Source organism: Myzus persicae, unplaced genomic scaffold (assembly GCF_001856785.1).
Source record: "Myzus persicae strain clone G006 unplaced genomic scaffold, MPER_G0061.0, whole genome shotgun sequence".
NCBI lineage: Eukaryota > Metazoa > Arthropoda > Insecta > Hemiptera > Aphididae > Myzus > Myzus persicae.
Genome location: NW_019104448.1, coordinates 33563 through 57185, shown reverse-complemented (window position 1 = coordinate 57185; position 23623 = coordinate 33563). Strand labels below are relative to the sequence as shown.

The 23623-nt window shown below is 26.7% G+C and overlaps 1 protein-coding gene and 1 pseudogene across 1 annotated transcript; one reads left to right on the top strand and one right to left on the bottom strand.

The window, feature by feature from the left end:
* Nucleotides 1-85: 85 nt before the first annotated feature.
* Nucleotides 86-2528, top strand: LOC111042239 (ATP-dependent RNA helicase DDX19A-like). Its single transcript, XM_022326779.1, has 6 exons — nt 86-172; nt 241-355; nt 421-592; nt 660-897; nt 1838-2000; nt 2060-2528. Exons 1-6 carry the CDS (start codon nt 134-136, stop codon nt 2299-2301), a joined length of 969 nt encoding a protein of 322 aa, XP_022182471.1. The 5' UTR covers nt 86-133; the 3' UTR covers nt 2302-2528.
* Nucleotides 2529-4811: 2283 nt separating this feature from the next.
* On the bottom strand, nt 4812-5611 carry LOC111042240 (annotated as a pseudogene).
* Between the last annotated feature and the right edge of the window lie 18012 nt (nt 5612-23623).

The window sequence follows — 23623 nt, the reverse complement described above, 5'->3', positions numbered from 1 at the left end:
TATTATAATATTAATTAATATTAATAATATACAAGAATATTTATATAATTAACTTATTGCAAATTATAGTCCACAAAGTTTGATTGCACAGTCACAGTCAGGTACTGGAAAAACTGCAGCATTTGTTTTGGCTATGTTGAGTAGAGTTGATCCGGAATTTCAGTATCCACAGGTAATTAGACTAGAATATTTTACAAACGTTGTATTTAGTTATTTAATTCTTTCTACATTTCCATGTAGGTAGTTTGTTTGTCCCCCACGTATGAATTAGCTCTTCAAACGGGAGAAGTTGCAGCAATAATGTCTACCTACTGTCCAAATGTTTATATAAGGTTTGCTGTTAGTGGTGAATGTGGTTTGTATTTTTGTATATATTTTCTTAATTGTTAAGACAGTACTACATATATTATTTATTTTCAGTTGAAAGAGGTTCCAAAATAAAGGAACAAATAATTGTGGGTACACCTGCAACGGTTTTGGATTGGGCGACTAAGTTCAAATATTTTGACCCAAAACATATTAAAGTGTTTGTGTTGGACGAAGCTGATATTATGATCATGGGTCATCAAAATCGATGTTTCCACATTAGAAAGTAAAACATCTAACCTCTTCTAACCAACATTTTTATTTAAATTGAAAAATTTTCATTTCATTTAAAGGTTACTACCAGAAACATGTCAAATGATTTTTTTTTCATCCACATATTCAGAAGATGCCATGATGTTCGCCAATGCTATTGCGCCTATGTCTGTAATCCTAAGATTAAAACGCGAAGAAGAAACATTGGGTAATATCAGACAATACTACGTTAACTGCAACAACAAAGAAGATAAATACGATATATTAATGAATATTTGTGGAGCAGTGACTATTGGACAAGCTTTGATTTTTTGTCAGGTGATTAAAGCAAAATATTAATATGAGTTTATAACCAGCGGTGAAAACAAAAAAAAAAATATATATATAAACTTTTAACTAGTAAGTAAGGGCGTAAAATCATAAACGTCTTACTGAAATGTTGTCTGTAACGTAGCCAATAACTAATAAATAATAATGTATAGGTACCTAGGTAGGTTGAATTTGTTTTTGGAAAAGTATGTTGTATGAACTACTTGTATAGAAGAATTAGTATTAATTTTCAAACCTTAGCTGTACAAAATGGTAATAAATGAAAAGGATTGTATGCAACATTTTTTATATCTTTTATTTAAAATTGGACATCACAATTGCATATCTTCTAAGTTGAAAGTAGAAAATTGACAGTTTTAGTTATACAATTACAAATAGAAAATTTTTTTCTCCCAATCATATATGTCTTAAATTAAACATAAATGAGTAGCAATTCAAATGTATTTTTAGTTTAGGATTATTGATTATAAATTATAATAAATTATTTTGTTATACTTAAGACAAAAAACTAAAGCTAATCTCACATAACAAATCTGTTCGAGGCTATGTTTTACCATAAAGTATATATACTTTATACTTGGTTTTTCTAATGAAATGTGATTTATTATTCTTAATGAAAATCAATAAGTTCTTCTTTAATCAATATTATCGAGGAATATCAGGATAGTTGTGTTGGCCGTAAATAGCATGATATAACTATGTTATATTTATTAATAATAAATAACTATCTAAATATGGATTCATTGATATTAAATTTGTCACAGGTTTTTGAAAGTAACACTGGCCATAAGAAATATAATCATTCTATATAAATAATGTGCCTATGCATTCATATTGTTAGTAATAAATATTACAGCCTGACAGTGAATTTTTTGTAATATTTGTTTATATTATTTAAATATTTAATAATATTTTGTTTTTATGTTAGACAAAAAAAATGGCTTCATGGTTAGTTAATCAAATGGTAGAACAAGGACATGCTGTTGCTTTGTTATCCAGTAAACTCACAGTCCAACGAAGAATATCTGTCTTGGACCGTTTCCGCGAAGGAGAAGAAAAACTTCTAGTTACAACAAGCACATTGTCTAGAGGTAATAAGCATAATTATTTTGTACTTTATTCATTTTAAACTTCTATTTTATTATTTTAGGCATTGATGTTGGGCAAGTCACGATTGTTATTAATTTTGATTTGCCAATAACAGTCTCTCACGAACCTGATTATGATACATATATACATAGAATAGGACGAACTGGTCGTTTTGGTAAAAAAGGTATTGCTATTAACCTTGTAAGTGATAGTTCGGACCATTCTGTACTGAAGAAAATCGAAGAACATTTTGGTAAACCTATTGAATGTTTGAATACAGACAATGCAGACGACATAGAATGATTGGAAGAAGATGATTGATTTTTAATAATTATATGTAATATTTTTTCTTTAAGGGGACCTAACACTGACGTTTGTTGTTTCTGTCTTACAAGTGCGTAAAATACCAAATTTATGACCAGCAGATAACGTGTAGATTTGTTAATTTAAAAATTAGAGTGAATCGAACTATACAAAACTTGATGGTAAGAAAATTATCTGTGTTTGTATGTGGGGTGTTTACGATAGTTTTTAGCAAGTTATGTGTATATTAATTATGATATAGCATAAATTCAAAATGTTCAAAACTCTCTTAAGAATTGAATTATCATGAAAAAAACCCACATGCAAGCACAGATATTTTTCTTACCATTAAGTTTTATAGTAGGTGGATTCACTCTAATTTTTAAACTAACAAAGCTACAAGTTATCTGCTGCGCGTAAATTTGGTACGTTAAGCCCTTCTAAGACAGATGCAACAAATTCCAATGTTACATGCTCTTAATATCTTATGTCGGGTTGTATGAACAATCACTAAACATTTAATTATTCAATACAATTTAATATACTCACCATGAGCTATTAAGTTGATTATTGATTAATTAAATGTTTAGTGATTGTTCATGCAGCTCGGCATACGAGTTGTTGTACAAATCAAGAATTATTGGGACCTATATATTAAAAAATGTATGTTAATTTGATGAATATTTGTTTTTTGCTTTGAGTAAAATTTCAATTCAATATTGTTTTTGAAACTAGTTTACAAATTAAAATTAAAATTAAAATAATTTATCATTATAAGTAAACATTTTTATACTAAATACTTCAGTAATTTTATTTTTAAACATAATTTTGATAAAATAAATAAATGCAATTATCTAACCTAACATTGAGAAAAATTTAATTAAACTCAATAAGCTTACATAGTTAATAATTCACTATTTATTAGTAGTCCAAACACTTTTTTTGTCAGTCAAGTTATAGTACCTAATCTCATACAAAAATAAAATCTATATTTTTGCAGTTATTTGAGATTTCTGTAGTTTAACCTTTTGATACATTTTCTTAAATATGTTCTACTCATTTACCGACTATATTATGTCTCATGATACAATAATTCAACAATGTTATCAGCTCATGTGTAATTAATTTTGTTTTTATACCTATTTAATATTGTATAATATGGTTTTATACAATATTTTTCCCTAAATAAAAATCAAATCTAAAAAAAATTTCACATAAATTAATATCATTGTCATCAATTTTAATCAATAGGTTTAAGTATACAAAGTCTTTGCACACTCTCTTTGCACATTTGTTGAACATGGTTAGCATAAAATTATCATTGTTTTAAAATGTAATAGGTACAGAAACATAAGTATCGTAAAAAAAATTTGCAACTCAGATTCAATTAATTTTTACATTGGGTTTAGTTTCATGGTAGTATGATACAATTAATTGTTGTAGGCAAATATGATGTTTCGGAACATCTAAAAACACTCACTCAGTAAGATTGTAACACATTATTTATTTTATGTTCATACATTTTTATGTCTCCAAGTTAACAGGGAATGTAAATGTTTAATTTGTATTCCATCCTTAGAATTTATAGTTTAATTTATTTTTGGGACTAGTACTCTAATATTTTACTGTAGTTCTGATTTTCGAATCACTTGATTGCATTTGTCATACACCTTATACTAAAATATTTTTTTAAAGTACAAGTAATTTATTTTTCTTACAAATTCCTTAGAATGAATCAAATCACATAAAATATTGATTTTTCTTTGAAATTACACAATACTTATAAGTTACATAAAATAGGCGACTGTGAGAGAAATAAACTTACAAATAACACCATATTCCTTGCATTTAATAAATTATTCATTCAAAATCATAAAAATAAAACCACCATAGAACAATTTGTCAGGGATGGTGGATGAAAAGAATTTAAAACAAGGGATATGCCTGATATGGTATTTTAAATGAAATGAAATGACTTTAATAAAATAAAATATAAATTGTATTAACAATTCAGGGTAAAATATAGTTCACTATGGTACTGCACACGCCAAACATAAAAAATTTTCAACTTACTGATCCAATTAAAAATCAAAACAATCATATTGTTAACCATCATTAGTTTACAACATTGAGATAAAATTATAAAATATTTTGACCTGTGGATATGGTCAGATTATGCCTTGTGCGTATGTATCACTTTGGTGTCCTTCCCTTCTCAAAAATCCAATGAGGTCCTCATCTCTGTTGAGTTGTTGCACATGACCCCTAAGACAATGGAAGTGTTCTCACGTTCCCTTCTTGATGCTCCATCCCTAATCCGACACTCAATCAAGAGGTTTCTCATACTTCGTTTAAGTGCAGGAAATTGTCTCCTGTGATGCCAAAACCTAAAAATACAGTGGAGTATTAAACAGAAATAAAATTGAATACTTACTTACATTAACCATTAACTCCTTTTTGTTAGGTGGTTTACACATATGGCCTGCTAAGACAATGGTAGTGTTCTCTCGTTCCCTTCTTGATGCTCCATCCCTAATCCGACACTCAATCAAGAGGTTTCTCATACTTCGTTTAAGTGCAGGAAATTGTCTCCTGTGATGCCAAAACCTAAAAATACAATAAAGAACTAAAGAGAAATACAATTGAATACAAATATCAAACTTCAATTTACCATTCTGAGAATTTGAGCTACTACCAGTTTTGTATGGATCAAATCCAAAACGCTGTTCATCTTTCGGTGACAATACCTTACAATTGACTAGGAAAAAAAATTATATTTTATATAAAGGTCACTTGGCGCACATAAGTTATTTTAGTTACTTGAGTAAAATAGAGCCAACAGCACCTTAACTGGCTTTCTGGAAATGATTGTTGAACGGCTGACATCAGAGCTTTTTCATAATCTGTAATAAAACAAATGTGTTGACAATTTAACGGTAAAATATTTCTTACAATATCAAACGGAACCACATATACTTTCTCCGTCATACTTCCCAGTAGAGCATAGACCATTGGAAAGGACTAGAAAAAAAAAATTGAGTAATGTATTAAGCAAAAATAATTTAGATTATATATAAATAATATTAATTATACAATACTTACAACACTTTTAAAAACAACCTGGATGGTAAGGAAACATTTCAAATCTGCTGGAACTCGAGGCACAGTCTTGAACGTCCCATCAATCCCAACCAATGTGCCCGTGGCAAAATCTTCTCTGTATTTGTCAAATGCATCCATGTTCGCAAAGATCACACCAACACTCCTTCCATCGACGACTAATGCTTGTTGAAAGAACCTAATAATTTTTAAAATATAATGTATGATAGTTTGATACATTTTACCTTAAAGTAATCCAACAAAATACATTATACAATTTGTAATTGTATGGTTTTAAGAAAAGTATTTACAACTACAAACACCATGGTATAATAATATTATTATTATTTTTTTGTAACTGAATTAAAATTAATTATGCAATTTGCATTGTCAGTATCTAAAAAAAAAACAATTTTGATTATATTAAAATGATCATAATAAACAATGAAGATACTTCATTTCATATTGACATAAATATTAAAGTAGTGAATAATTCTCATTAAATCATGTGTAAATCAAAGAATTGTAACCATTTCTTCTGCCATACTAAAACCTATAAAATATAAATACATCAAATGTCATAATATTATCAACATTACCCAAACAAATAGGTAGGTAATTATATCGGATAAACTATTATACATACAATCCCATACTGCAAAAACATATTTTAAAAACTCTTTAAAAACATTTTCTTACAAATTAAAAATGTTTTGAAAACGTTTCATAATGATTATGGATTTATTATGAAAATATATTAGAAAAGTTTTAAAAACATTTTTTGGCCGCTGAATTATAATTTAAAAAATATTTTCAAAAGTATATGGGAAATATTATTATCACATTCATGTAAAAATATTTTATTATTTAAATTTGCAGAATGTTTTAAAAATAATATCCAAAATGTTAATAAATTAATAATAATATAGTAACAATATTATACTTGTTTTATTTTAAGGGCATTCCATGAAAGTGTTAAAAATATTTTTATTTAAAATAATATTATAATCATTTATTGATATAATTTTTGAATATTATTTTCATCATTAACTAATGTATTTCACATTTATAATAGTTACTTTGTTTTAAACCAATACCATATATTGGAAATTCATCATTCTTTGTAATAAATATAATATTATTCAACTTTTCACTTGCTTAAATTTTGTTTTCATAAAATACATAATATATAATTAGAACAAAATAATGTATCCGAAAAATATTTTAAAAAAAACTTAATTATGAAAATACAAATTATAAACGTATTATTTTTAAAATGCAATCAAAATTAAATCGGAACCATTTCTTAAAAAAAAACTCCATACATAATATTATAGAATAAAAAAAAAAAATAGTATTCATCAGTAAGGTATTATTATGTTATAATGATACATTTATATTATTAAAATTAATTAAAAAGGCACCTTTCAATTGATAATGAGATCCAAACATATAGGACACATAGAACATCGTTCTTAGTATATTTTAAACGCTGGGTGGAGTTATGGATGTATAGATTTTAAAATGATGTGTTTCTAAAATCGTTTGCGTCTGCCATCGCCTTTTAGGGCAGTTAAAATGCTTAAATTCTCTATCTTAACATCTTTTCTTGCAGGAAAATGAACATAGTTGTATTAATACAATAATTGTTTATACGTTACATATTAAAACTAAAATATATTTTTTACTAATATAAACGATAAATAAAACTAACAACGAACGGATAAAACAAAAATATAAATCGATTTTATGTTCTGAACGGAGAGATGAATATATTGGATTTTACACTGATGTGGATTTCTTTTGTGTTTGGCAACTCTTTTTTGGTAGAAAAAATTTTATCAATTTCAACTTCAGCATCTTTTTTGGTAATGAGGTGAACCTAGTTGGTAGTTAAAGGCTCTGAGCTGAGTTAAAAGATATACGGTACAATGCAGTTTTAAAAACTACGGGGAAAAAAAATTAAGGAACAGAAATTCGTCAAATTTGAAATAATAGTAAGTATGATATGGAGAATATTGACAACTATTATACACGAGGTAATTATAAAACATAAAATATATTTGAGAAAATGTAAAAAAAAACGAGACCAAATAATATTTCGAAAGAAAACGTCTTGTATATTCTATACCCAACGCCAAAATCCTGCGAAATACGAAACTCATCGGAAAAAGCTGCGCATAGCCCCAGACTTAAAATACCATTAGCTAGCTATTGATTCATCATATGTTAAGTCATGATTTATAAAACACGGATGGGTAGTGTCACTTCATAATTAACAATTATGTAACTTTTTGACTTAAGCACTGAAAATGCAAAATCATTACAGATTTCTAACTGTGATTCAAATACAATAAACATACTATTACTAATAATATAAGTTAAATGGTTACATTTGAATAGGTACTTTTATACTTTATTTTGTTGTCTTAAATCTTAATTAATACTGAAAATAAATATTATGTTATTCAAATTTTCATTACAAAACATTATTGTAACGGTTACCAGTATATGCATAAAGTTTTCCTGTTATAAATTATTATTTATTATTTATTATTTGTTATAATAGTTATACTTATAATGTAGAAAATATCGTATTATATATATTATAAACAGAAAATAAAAATCAAACTCATATCATATATCAATCTATAATTTTATGCATTAATAAATTTAAAAAATATTTTTGAGCAATTTATAGGCATTTTCAATTTTCAATTTTTTTTAGATTTTTTCAATAAATGTCGTTACAAAGTTTTTTTTGTTTTATGAAAAAGTTTGAAAAACTGATACGAGGTTCCTCATAAAATGTTAGCTCGAAAATATATTCAACCTACTTTATTAATAATGTCTAATAGTAAAAAAAATAAAGTTATAGATGTTATAAAAATGATAACATAAAATATACTTAGTATGTATCAATAATAATGGTCGATAGACCGTCATTACCTTGAATCATTTTTTGTATGCAATAACTTTGTATCGTTGAATTCAAATGTATCATTATATCCATTACAGTGACCCACGTGAAACCTAATAGGTAAATCATTGTACCTATGTATCTCTAGATAATTGTTTCTTGTTTATTATTTTTAAATCTTTTTTATAACACCCATAATAGTACTTCAATTAACGTTGTTTGTCGAATGACAATTGTTTAAAGAAATTAAAATATCAAATAATTGCGTAAAATGAAATGCTATTTGTTTTGTTACTTGAAGTCTCTCAAGTAAAAAGTAAAGTAATTTAATTACAATTTAAAGATGGTAATTGGTAATGAATAAAGTAACCATAAATAAAGTAATTATAAAAGACCAATTGCATAAACTATATAGGTACCTAAAGATGAAGGTTCCCAAACAATTATTTTTAAATTGTATATTATAATATATACATCTACGCTCAAATTATAAAAGGATTGTATTCTCAATTCTGTTTCATTATTAAATTATTTAAATTGTTTTTAAATGTAGGGTAGCATTATAATACTACCTATATAGAATTTTTTAACTATAGTATATTTACAGTGGCCGAAGTGTCTAAAATAAGCATAGTTATGCAGTTGATTTAAATAGTTTTCATCTTAGGCGTGCGCACTGGTGCAGTTCACCCATACACGAAAATAATAAAATAGATATTGTTCAATATATTAGGTACTGGTTTTGTTTAAAAATCTCCTTTTTTCATTATTATTATTTTTTAAGCCACTGTAAAACGAAGTCTATCAGTTATATATTACATTAAATAAAACTACAACATTCATATTATATTTAGAATGAGATCTATTGACTTTCCAATTAATTAACAAACAACATAATATGAATCTTGGAAAAAAAACGCCAGATAAACAATTCATTATTATTTATGATTATTACCAGTTATCTATATTCTGTACTATTATAAGTATTGTTGTATTTATGCATTATGCTTTATCGAATTTTAATCAACGAAATATATTTAAAATTCCAAAAACAGAATTTGAATAAATACCCATATTGCTGCAATAAGAGGTATCTGATATTTTCTACAAAATATGCTTGTAAATAATCAAATTTGTTCAAAATATATGCCATCATTCTTAAACGATGAATTTATAATAATATATATGTTATATTCACAATAAACGTCAAATCATTCTTTGCCAAACAAATCGTTGTAATTTCATAATCCTGTTGAATTGCGTATAGGTGCCTACCAATCTCTCCAGTAAAAATATAAAAAAGCATACAAATTAGGGCTTTAGACTTCTGAACAGTGGTTAACAAACTTACACCCCCAATGAAAAAAAATATCGAATTTTAAAATACATTTCAGTGGTTAACGAATAACGTTATACCATATAGTGGTCTTAATTTACTTCAATTGGTTTACTAATATAGTAATATCAAATAGTACTGTCCGTATAAGTCCTTACTAATTATAGGATTTGTTTTTAGCTCAAAAGTCCTGAACTAATTCATTGAACTTGGATCATATTGTAAAAAATTGTTCACATACTATTGCGCTACATAAATTATTGTGCAGTCTTAAGAATATAATAAAAAAATAAAAATAAGAAATATTTACACTTTAATGTAGGTAACTGACAAAAACGACTATAATTATTGTACTTGACTGACTACAGGTGACAAAATGTTATAAAACATAAAGTTTTCAAAATATTTTGACTCGTGTTAGTGACTTATTAATAGGTCTATACAATTTTCTATTGTTATTAATTTTTATTTCTATTTATACCTAAGATTTATTAATTTAATACAAGATTCCGTATAAGTTTGTCTACTTTTATCAAAAAAAAAAATGTCTACCGGAAAGTCAAATTAAATTTTGATGGGCGTTTAAAGTTGAAATTTTTACAACATTGTATATTCATTGGATTTCCCTTGTTGCGATTTTCTTATTTTGTTGCAATTTAAAAACGAATTACTGTAGACACTTGAAATGTACACAAAATGTGTATGTCATCAATTCATATACTTGATAAAATAGCAGTTGAAAAATATTAATAATAAATAGACACGATTTTTTTTTTATAAGCATTTAAAGTTCAAATTTCGAAAATATACATCAAATTGAAAGTTGAAAATGAATTTTTAGTTCAAAATGCATAAAATGTTCAATTTTTTAGCTTAGGATTGAAAATTTAAACAAGGTTCCACTTAAGCAGTTTTTTCCATAACTAAGAAATCTAAAAACTCTATGAAGATAGTTATTTTTTACAGACATTTTAAGTTCGAATTTGGGCAAAATGGCATACAAACACAAAGCATAACGTTTATCATTTTGTTGTAATTCGGTTCCAAGACAGCCTAATTTTACATAGATATATTTAACAGCATCACTGATAATTTAAGCATAATATTAATTCAACTTACCTGATATATTAATAATAAGTAATAATACAATATAAAATATCCTAGACTAACATACCGTCTCCGCTCAGACTCGTTTTTCGTATGCAATGATATGACATCATTGAATTCAAATTTAATACCATCCATTACAGCGACATCTTAGACACCTAAAATGTACAGCAGAGCGACATTAAATTACCATGCTTTTTAAATCTTAGATATAAAAGAAAATTTTTAATGAATTTTTAACTCAAAAAAATGTACTAATTTTCGTTATTTTTACGAATTCTGTCAACATTCTAAATTCAAAGGCCCATGAAAAATATTGTGGATAAACGATCACTTTTTTTTTAATTTCCACTAACAATAATTGACGAGGAACTTTGTATTACATTTTTAAGTTATTTGATGTAGCGAAAAATGTTATCAACATTAGTTTAAGAAAAACAAACAAAAATCGAAAATTTCATATGACTATAAATAGTTCAAGTATAGAAAATTCTAACACAAATATTCAGTGAAAATGTCATGTATGTACGGTAATTTTTGTTAAAATTACACTAAAAACTAAAATCGATTTTTTTCGAACAATAGTTTTGAGTAAAAATTCCCGCTTTTCCTTATTTTTAAGTTTGTTTTTCCTTTTGTTTTTAAAAACTATTTGGAATTTTAAATTTTGCCCACCCGAATGCACCAACTGGATTCACTTTCTAATCAGAAAAGTTGCTGTTGAAGAAATTCAAAGCACATTTACTACAAGAAACCGTGATGACAGACACAAAAAAAAAAAATAATAAATAAATAAATAAATATAAAAACACACATCATTGTAAAGTCAATACATTCATCGCTCAGCTCAGAATCTAAAATATAGAAAAACTATTAGATTCATTATTTTTATTTTATTCTTAGGTAAAACATCATAAATAAAATAAACTGTTGTTTTTGAAAATAAATTATTTTCATATTATCTAACTATCCACATTTTCTGGTGCTCTAGAAAAAACAATTTATTTCATAGATTTTCTGGTAATGTTCCATTATTTTGATCCCTAGTTAAAAATCTTTGTTAATGAAAATTATAATAAAAATCATAGTTGCATTTAAATAACATTTGTTGACAAAGAATGAAATTTGAATTTAAAATAATTAAAACATTAAATTTATTTTAAAACAAACCCTTTAAGATAAAACAAATGTGGTATACAAATAAAACATAAGACATACAGTTTAAATACATATAATTATAATAGTGTTTCATACGATAATTACAATTTAGAAATACCTACTATGAAAATAATTAAATCAATTTTTTATTATTATTATAATATTATACCTACGATGATTTTTCGATGGAAAATATCAGTAAGTACCCAAATGACAATTTTTTACACAAAATATTAATATTGTCAAACTAAAACAATTTAATTACCATAATTTTTATTTTTATCAAAAAAGTATAATGAATATTGCATTTTTTTTTGTAATAATATGCACAAGAGCGTACTTACAAGATTATATTATTTCCTATGCGAAATACTTATAAACATTTTCTGCTGTGGAATATGAAATTAAAACTTATGTTATCATTCAATAAAGAGTAAATAAATTTAAAACAAATGTTCAAGGAACAAAATATTAAAAAATATAAAAATATTTTAACGATGTTTTTTTTAACGACTATACTTCATTTACCTACATTTTTTTTTTTCAAAAACAATTATACTTTTTGAAATTGTGAGTATTTAATGATAAATTAATCACCTGGTATATTATATAAGCATATATACATAGATATGACGTAATATGAGAAGTATTAAAAAATATGTTTATAAACAAAATCAAGTTTAATAGTATAATATTTACCATATAAAATATATTGTTCCAGTGAAAATGTGGTAATTATAAAACATAAAATATATTTGAGAAAATATAAAAAAAAAAACGAGACCAAATAATATTTCGAAAGAAAACGTCTTGTATATTCTATATCAAACGCCAAACATTGCGAACATTTGTGGCTTGCGTGCGGGTGGTGGTATAGTGGATAATAGGTATAGTAAGCGCGGCGTATTCCATATACCTGACCATTCATCAGAACAGTATGTATATATTTCTTGTCACATAATATCAATTCATGACCGTAGACCATACCTACAAATTACGTTGGTACTTTTTCTTTCTATAAAATGTTTTTTGCGAGATTCATATCATGTCTTCTAAAAAAGCATTAACTCACAGGCCACAGAGTATGCACTAGTGCATATCCGCATCCCCGTATACAGGTCTATTAGCTGCACATTTATGCAGCACAAACGGAAATGAAAGATGTAAATTATCCAGCACGGGGAAGGGAAAACGGTTGATAAAATATATCTGTTTTGAATTGAGAAATATATCAAGATTTATATTTCAAAAGTCAAAACTCAAAGTGTAATAACTAATATGAATCATCAGCGTGAAGTACCTCGGTCGGGTGGTGAGGTTTAAAAAAATGTCATAGTCTTATTATAAGATATTGTTGTACCTATATGAATGATGGGTACATTATTGGTATTATTAATATTCGTGGGGTGGTTGGTTAAGTACTAAGTGCCATTAGTGCCAACCCTTCTCGGCGAGTGGTCTAATGACGGAATTTACTGGCGGCGAAAAATACGTCAGCGAATCTGTAGTTGTGAAACGGTTATCTCTCTCAAGATAGTATGCACGTCTCACAATATTTATATGGGAGATGGTAAACTGCGGCAAAATTAACCTTTTTCTAAAAGTCGATATGTAAACTGCGGCAAAAAAAAATTTAACATTATACAATCTACGACAAAACCGATAAGACACATTATACAAACTGCGGCAATTTATTTTATATACCTACCAAAGTTATTATATATTACTCATATATACATACCTATGTGTACCTATATATCTTGTACAATGTACCTACGTATTATTAAATGCTTATGGAGTCCGTATTACATTACACTTAATTATTGAAGTCTCTAGAGACTGTTAGAGTATTAGGAGTAAAAATTAAGAGAAAAGCAATTTGAAAATTGAAAAATATTATTATTAATAAAAATTATTTAAAGAAATCGTTTTGATCGTATAATAAAAAAAAATTCAAATAATACAATAATTACCTATTTACTCTACTTTATTAAACATTTTGTCACTTATTCTTAAAACATACTTTCTTCATAAATTCGTATTTTGAAATTCGTCCATCTTCTTTCAGTCGTCACTGTTCGTTATTAAATTTATTATTTTGTGTTGTCGCTTTATTTCTTTTTTGTATTACCCCTTCTTCTGCACTTCTAATTTTTATACATGTGTCAACTTGAATATCTTGTAGAGCATCTATACATTTATATAGTGATGGATGATGATGATAAAAATATGCATTAAATTTTGAATGGAAAGATTCACATACATTATTTGTTATAACTTCTGATTTCGATGCCCACAAAGAAGGAGGCAATATTTCTTGCATATAATTTTTTGTTAAATAATCGCAAAATTTTGGTATTTGATTATTAGATGGCATATCTGCAATCAAATCAAAAACAAACGAATCTTCGACTTCTTCAGGTTCAAGGAACGGAAGGCCGAAAATATAATTTAAAAATTTTCCTTCATCTGTGTCTCCTTCAATATAAAGTTTGGATAAACCCAAATTTTGAAATTTTCGAAACCAAGCTGTAGTATATAATAACATAGGTTAGGTATATAAAATAAATTGCCGCAGTTTGTATAATGTGGCTTATCGGTTTTGTCGCAGATTGTATAATGTTTAATTTTTTTTTGCCGCAGTTTACATATCGACTTTTAGAAAAAGGTTAATTTTGCCGCAGTTTACATACAGCCATTTATATTACTTTATGCATATTTGCATATTACACAGTTTGATCTATTTAAGAAGTTACACTAATTATTTCAAAAAGTATTAACTTTTTTTGAATGGTTTTTTTTTAGCTCCAAGATTTATGCTTTTCTAAAATCGTGTAATATTTAAATTTTTTTCACCCTTATATTTAATGGTGAAACCATTATTAACTTTTAATTTTCAAATGGGGACATATGATAAAAAGTTCATACACTAATAAAACCATTTTATTTATGAATATTACCATTAGAATTTTCATTTTTTGTTATTTTGTTTGCAAGATACAGTTCCTTAAAGTTTTTTGGTTTAAGGAGGTGTTGTAATCGGTAGTGCTACAAATATTCTGCTTTCCAAATAACCAGTTTTTACTAATATTTTGTCGTAGTTAGGCATGTCTAATTAGTCGATATGCAAATGAATGATTTGGGTTCTATTTGGATATTAATAAATTGTTACTTTGGGTTGAACGGTATCAAATTTACAACCCATTAATACCTTTACTATTATTGCTGATTAACGTCAATAGACATTATTTTAATTGATCCTATATAAAAACGGAAAATTAATTTTTCTTAATTGAAATAACATGAATTAAAAAGTTAATATTAACGTTTTTTGAACTTCTTACTTAATTAAATTAATAGATACTTTTGAATTCACTTTTGAGTATTAACTTTATTTATATTTTAATACTTAACTCTAATGAGTTAAAAAATATCACTAACTTTCCCAGCCTTGTTGAAAATGTATAATTGTAAATTTGATGAAGACGTGTCATTTGCCGTCGGATTTTATCCTGGTGATATGATAAACTATATATTAATAAAAAAATAATATCTTAAAAATTAGTAAGGTATTTTAACTACCATAAATACTTACAATTTTGGAAATATATTACTATATTTGTATGCCAAGTCTGAAATTCTACCGTTACTTGCCGAAGAAGACAAAGTCAATTCAATAATCAAAAATGACGACGATGAACAATTCGTAACAATACAATACAGTACAGCAATACGTTACAGTCCTACAAGCTGGATACAGCGGTTTTCAACGAATAGCTCGGCGTCATCGACGAATCCACAGCGATGAGTTCTTTTTTCTGTGACTAAAAAAAAAAAAAATGTATTTTTCTAAATATTTGTGTACATGAAATATGTAATATAGTTTTAAATTACCACTTGTTAATCGTGAGCCCTATGATTTAGCAAAAATCGGTTGATTTGTTCCGCACACATCTGTATTTATTGGTGAAGTTTGGAATTTACTCGAAGACTCCTTGTCCTTCTTAATGAAAATTGCCATCTCATTTCAAGTTTTCAGAGGTGATTATTATGCTGACCGCATTTCTAGGCTAGGAGCGTACCAATAGCTTCATAATGTTGTGTAATTAACGGTGCGGTGAATAATTCTTTCGGTACTTGATAAAAGAACACTTAAGATATCATAGTCGAATAAGGTCCAAACGATTCAATAATATTCTACATGTTTCTCGATTTTTTGCTTCTATCACTTATACGTTTTCCCCATTGTATACCAACAAGTACCTACTACAGTTGTGTAAATGTTGAGTGTTCCTAGTTATTGGTGAGGAGAGCACTATAATTGAAGTGTTAAATTTGAATTCCAACGATCAATCATTGCCAGTTCCACTGTATTCCGATGACTAATATTTTTGTATTACACTAAAAACAAAAAAAAATTGATGACAAATGAAGATTTTTTTACATACCCAGTTTTGGCAAAAATAAATTAGTTTTGAGTTTAATTGGATTTTACTTTTTAGGTAGCAGTTACCAATAATAAAATAATGATCATCTATGCTTAATATAATGCATATATATTTTGACTGTTTTAATTTTTAATAACGTTTATCGATTTCCCCATGAACCTAAATAGACTAAGTACTAATTACTAGACATACTCGAACTCAACTTTCGTTTAACACTTTTTGAAATCCAAAAAAACCTCACTTCAAGCACCGGTGAATTTCTAACCATTTTCGATTTTTACCAAAGATGACCACAAAAACACTCCAACTTTACAGGTTTAGACTTTTTGATTTACAAATGAAAATGTATCTATTTTTCACCATCGCAAGACCATAAAATGTTATACATAATTAAACTTTCTACGACACACTGAACTGTGAGATAGTAATAACCAGGCCTGATGGCTGCGGCCGAGCTCACGAACAGGATATGATAGCGCAATCTAGCGTCCCGGCTAGACGTCTTTAGTTCAACGATCGCTAAGCTTAGCACAAACGGTCACCACTCTGCCGAGTAGTTGTGAAAGATCGAATGTCTTATATATATACTACCTGTCGATCACCGTACCATCGGAGGTCTGTCGTGCGGTAAACGTCCAAATTCGCCGTATGGTGACCAAAATTAAAAAAAAAAAAAAACCAAGCTCCGTCGGGCCCCATTACCCAAGGCCAGGCCAAGCCAGTAGATATCGATACTTCCTCCAAAAATGTGAGATGTGTATCGTACATCGAAATCTGATTCAATAAGGGTTAATTATCACGTTTACGCACGAGCCCCTCGACCTCCACCAAAATTTTGCCGTTTTATTTAACCATTAACATTTTCAAATCTTCTATTACAATTAATTTTTTTCATTCATTTAAATAAGACTATGGGATATATTATATTATTATACTTGTGAAAAAAAAATTCGAAAATGATGTAGATTTAATCCACATTTTTATACTGTATTAGATTTCACTATGTGCTATGATTGATTGTAATAGATACTATTTTAATCTGCATAATATATTGATATGAATATTTAGCTAAAATGTATGTATACTCAATATTATCTACTTGTTAACAAAATGTTGAAGTAAAGAATGAATGATAAAATAATAATGAATGTATCTATATAAATTTATTTTACAGACTTATCCAAATGAATTTCGTGGTCTATTAAGCGTTTACAATCACTTGTATCAAACAATAAGTTAATTTCTGTTCTATTATTTCTTCGATAGGCTGTGATCTTAATAACAATGATTATTATCTACAGATATTGTATTATTATTGTTTTATATTTTGAATCTTATATCTCAATTTTATATGAAAATATATTTAAATGTAAGACGTTTTCTTAGTAGTATTTAACAGTTGGTTTTATTATCGAGTGTTGTATACCCGTATATTTATGTGTCATTTATATTAAATAAGCTACTAAAATACACTCAATTGCTTAAAATCACACATATTTAAACTTTAAAAAAAGCGTGCAAGACAAGATGTCGCTCTGTTGTACATTAGGTGTCTAGAAGATCACTCACAGTAATGGATAGTATTAAATTTTAATTCAATGACATAATATCATTATTGTATTCGAAAACCGATTTTGAGCCAAGACGATATGTCAGTCTAGGATATTATTATACTGTCATTACTTATTACTAATACATTATCCGGTAATTTGAATTAATATTATTCATAATATTACTCTAGTAATTTTATATTTTTGTCGATGTCATTGTGATTAGAGTAGTTTATTTTACTGTTAAGCATTAAAACTACGGTAGGTTAAATTAATATTTGCCAACAATTTATATTTGAAAAGTCATTGTGTGTATAAAATATAATAATATACTCTAAAAGTTTCAAGTAGGTACCCTCAAATATTATTTTTAAATGACCACAAAATAATTTAAATCATTATTGTTTGTAATTTAACAATACCTGTGTAATTTTCTTCAAATTAAAATAACTAAAAAAACTATGTTTATATAATATATTTTAGATTTTTTAGTTACTGAATAAACTACTTGTATTCAACTTTGCTTAAAATTGTTGATCCTTCGCAATTCAAATCAAGCGTTTTATAAATATTGTCCTGCAAATAATAATTTTCACATTTTCAATTTGATAAATGTCGTCTACATTTTAACTTTAGATGCCCATAAAAAAATATCACAATTATGTATTTTCAATAATTTTTAACTGCTGTTGTTAACTTGTAACAATATATCAAGAACCTATTGTATTAAATTCAGTTTCAAGCTTTTTGATCCAAAAAACACAATTTATTGACATTTTTATGAAAAAAAAACTATATCAATTGAAAATTGAAAATATCCGTAAACAGCTCAAAACAAATAAAAATATTTTGGAAATGTTATCAAGTGTATGAATTAATAATATAAACATATGCTGTAAATTGCATTTACCTGCAGTTATTCGCTTTTGAATTACAACAAAATGAGAAAATCGCCGTATGAGAAATTGAGTGAGTATCGAATATTGTAAAAATTGCAACTTCAAACGATCGTCAAATTTTTTATTTGACTCTCCGGTAGAAATTTTTTTTCAGTTAAAGATAGATAAACTCATAAAGATTCTTAATTCAAATGCTCAGAAAAAAATAATTGTGTATTTACGCTTAACTTTTTTAATTTTCACTGACAAAAATTTACGAAGAAACTTGTATTATGTTTTCAAGTTTTTGATACAGAAAAATTTTTTTATTGGTAAGTTTAAAAAAACTTTATAATAATCGAAAATTGCATACATATGCATATAAATAGTTCAACACGAGCCAAAATATTTTGAACATTTTAAGGTGTATAGAATGTGTGGATACAAACATTCATTGAAAATTTCGAGTATCTACGGTATTATTTTTTAGAGTTACATCAAAAACCAAAATCGATTTTTTCTAAAGTCAATTTTACGTAAAAATTGCAGTTTTTGATTTTCCTGCCGATTTTGAAAACAATTAGGAATTATTTACTTAACAATTAGATTCACTTTTCTACCAGAAAATTTGTTGTTGAAGAAAATAAAATCACTTTTACTGTCCGAAACCGCGATGATAGACACAAAAAAAAGTATAAAAGAACATACATCATTGTAAAATCAATAGTCAATACAATCATCGCTCCGCTCACTGGCGCTCAGAATCTTAAATTTAGTATAAGATTTCTTATAAGTTAGTCTACCTTAATCAAAAAAAATATCTAGGTTAGGTTAGAATTTAAACAAATTCAATTTTTATGAGCGTTTGAAATTAAAATGTTTACAACATTGGATACTGGATTTCTCATGTGGCGATTTGCTTATTTTGTTATATTTCAAAAACAAATAATTGTAGAAACATACAATTTACACCAACATTTTCAAAATATTCTAACTCATTTTGAACTGTTTATGGACATTTTCAGTTATCAATATTTTTTTATTTTTATTTTTTCTAAAAATTTCAATACAATTATATTTGTTGTGTCAAATAGCGTGAAAATTTAGCGACGATAATAATAAATACCTACATTACATTATGTTGAGTCTTACCTATATTCAATATTATTATTAAAATGCACAGCTTAAGAATAAGTCCTTTTGTAAATATTGCAAATAAAAAGGTTAATACACCTGTTGCCTCCGAAGATCAATCATTTTAAAAACAATGTTAATGAGCTTATTTCGTATGATCCTTATACAGAATGATTTGATGTAATTCTGTTGAATGCATCGTTAAGGTATCAAGAAGATGCGTTAAGATTATAATGTATTGAAGATTGAACGGTTTAACGTGAGTACCGTTAGTAGAGCATTTCTGTCATTCCGTGAATCGCCCGATTGTACTCAGAGAGGGCGAAGAGACGTGGGTATTATTTATGTGTTGCATGTGCCGTATGAGAATAAGGAATGTACTTATAATACGCATATATTTAGACATTTAGTGCATATATAAATGTATATTACGCTACCCCATACACGAGACTGACCATTATGTTCAATTATACATGCTTTTAAATATATAATATTACGAAAGTATTAGGATCAGCATTTGTAAAATAATCTATAAACATTTTATAGCTTAAGAAAATGTATTATTTTTTATATTATAAATAGAATGCGAGGATGTCTTATGTTTAAAAATATTCATATTCATACCAAAGTAGGTACTATATAATCTTTTTTTCAACTGCGTGGCCTTTAAATAAAACACAAAAAACAAGCATTTAAATTATAATTTATAAATTGAATAATTAAGTAATAAGCTCTATCCAAATGAACCTCACACACCCACACCCACACCATACAAAATAAAAATTAATAGATAACATTTAAAAACGAATTTATTCATTTTCATATTTTTGTCAATTCTATACCTACCTTTTAATATTTTTTCATTGATATTTTGTGCCTATAGAAATATATAATTTATTTTTAAAAAAAACTTCAAAACAGTTCATTTTTTATAATTTGGAATCCGCCTAATGAGAGGGATGAGTGATGGCGCCATCGTTCTCCAATTTCATTCCCCCCTTGTGCCCACCACTGAGATATGCTATGAACAAAAAATCACTGCAATTTTTTTAAATATATGACCCAGCATTGGCTCACCGAAAAAGGTAGACTCCGAATCAGCCCCTAACCCCATCTTAAAAGTCAACAATAGGTATATTATTTTGTTTAAAATAAAACGATTTAACATTTTTTTAAATTTTATCGACCTGTTTATAATATATAATAATTTATATTTAATAGGTATTGCCATATAAAACATATTAATTATGATGAAATTTAAATCTACGTGGATTAAAAAAAAATGTATTTGTAAGTACATTTTTTACTCGGACTAACTTCACGACTTTTCTTAAACGACTGTACGTTTTGTTCTATGCACAGAAAATTAAACAAACCCAGAAAGATTTTTGATCTAAACACGATTATAAAGTGTTCGCGTATGAAAACATAATATAAATATGGTTCGGCGTCATCGTGCAGGGTGCGTATGTACTATACTGATGGATCCTAAGTACCTACCCCCTAGATCTTAAGTCGTACATATAATTATTAATATTTTGTATTATTTAACTATGACAAATGTTACCTGCATAATATTATGTTGTCATGACTTTTTTTCAAACCACCGTAAAGCGTATTTTACAGATAGTTGTACTGCTGAACCAATTTTGTATTGATTGCTCAAATAATACAGCGAAAGAGAAGTTTCTGTATGAGAACCTCGTATGCATGCATAAATGCACATAGCTCGCCTATTAATAATTTAAATGTTGTAAAAAAATGATGTGCAGATATTTTTTTTATTTTTTCACCAATCCGGCTTTTAAGTATGATCATGGATGATACCCGTCGATAGATAATCGTTACCTATTGTATAATCAGTAACATATTGTTGCAAAAGCTTACATTTTATAGGTTTAATGTTTAAGCGCAGGTCCGTCTTAGCGCATAGGCACTAAAATATATGGACATATTATTTTTTACAACAAGTACAATTTTAATTATTATGTAACTAATAACTATATAAGAATTGACAAACACAATTTATACTATTACTAGCATAATTACATTTTACACTCAATTTTCGTTACCTATATGGCTATATCGGCTATCGTAATTTGTAATTGCATATAGAGATCAGATTGGATAAACCAAAAAACCTATAAAATGTCGCTACGGCCATACTATACAGTGTATCTATGGTGAATGAAACCTTCAAACCTCGATTATTGTTTAGAGTTATTTTAGGAAATATTTTTGACCACGGTGTATAATATATGTTTTTATCCTACCAAATTGATTGAAATAATTGATTACATAAAGTCTTTTTGGTTAAAATTATTTCGTATTATAATTATTATTCATCATTATATTATTACAGCATTTAATATTCTTTTTAATCCTTGTCAGTTGTCCATACTCCGTAGTCCGTTGGTGCTCAGTGTAATATGGTTATCGTTAATCCAGAGTAGTTAACTTTACTAAAAACAATTTCTAAACTGGTACCTATTTTAAAATTGAATACCTCTTTTTTTGTTGGATATATTAATTAATAATATCATGTTAATATGGAATTTTATTTTAGTATAATAGGTAATATTATTGGTAAATTTGATGAATTATTTGTTTGTGATTTATTATAAATTATCATTAGGTAATTTTGAATTTCAATAATAATGATCTTATAATACAATTACGAATAAAAAATCATGAACTCAAAAAAAATTATTTAAATATTAAAAGTATTTTTCATATAACAAAACTATTCTGCGTGTCTATGGTTTTAGTTTCTACCCTAAGTGCTAACTAGTAGTATTACCTAAATTATTATAATTTGTATTTTTAAAGTTATTTCGTATATGATACGTATATCAGTATATATAACTCAAATTAATATATTATTACGTTATTATTTAAGTAATACTAAAATGTCCGATGTATACAAAAAACACACGAAAGAGGCTTTCATAAATTGGAAAAAAATGACTATAGGAACATTAATAACCTAGGGCCTACGATAGTGTTAATCCGGGACTGATTAAACGTATATACAACACGTCCTTACAGCTAATTATTTCTATTTAAGTAATATTTTATTACTGTTCGCCTTTCATTATTCGAATCGTATGCAACATTAAAAAAGCTACTAACAAAAAAAACTTTCAATATTATCATTACCTATAGAAAACTCTTTCAATATAATATATATACAAATACATTATAGGTATAATATTAGTTTAATAGTTAGATACGTACATTAATAAGTTTAATTTGTTTTATAGTACAATTTAAGTAAGACAGGTAGGTAGGTAGGTTGGTAGGTAATACTAGTTATATGATTTTATAAATAATTAGTATTCTATATTTATCGAATGCTTATAGAATATTTGAATATTTAAATGAATTAAAACAAGATTCTTACCTTACAGTAGGATCACCAAATGTTGAAGTAATGAAGTTGTGACTAGATCCAGAAGACATTTGTCAATTATCAATAGATTAACTATTAACCACAAATACTTTCTAATTATTCAGCTGATGCTGATAACTTGGTTGTTACTTATTATTTATTAATGTATGAAATATGTAATGTTGTAATCCTTTCATACAATATTATGATTTATGCACGGTCATCCCCCTATGTAGCTTGGCTAGGAATGGATTTTAATAAATAAATATATCATGTTTTTATAATTATAGTTTATTCATCT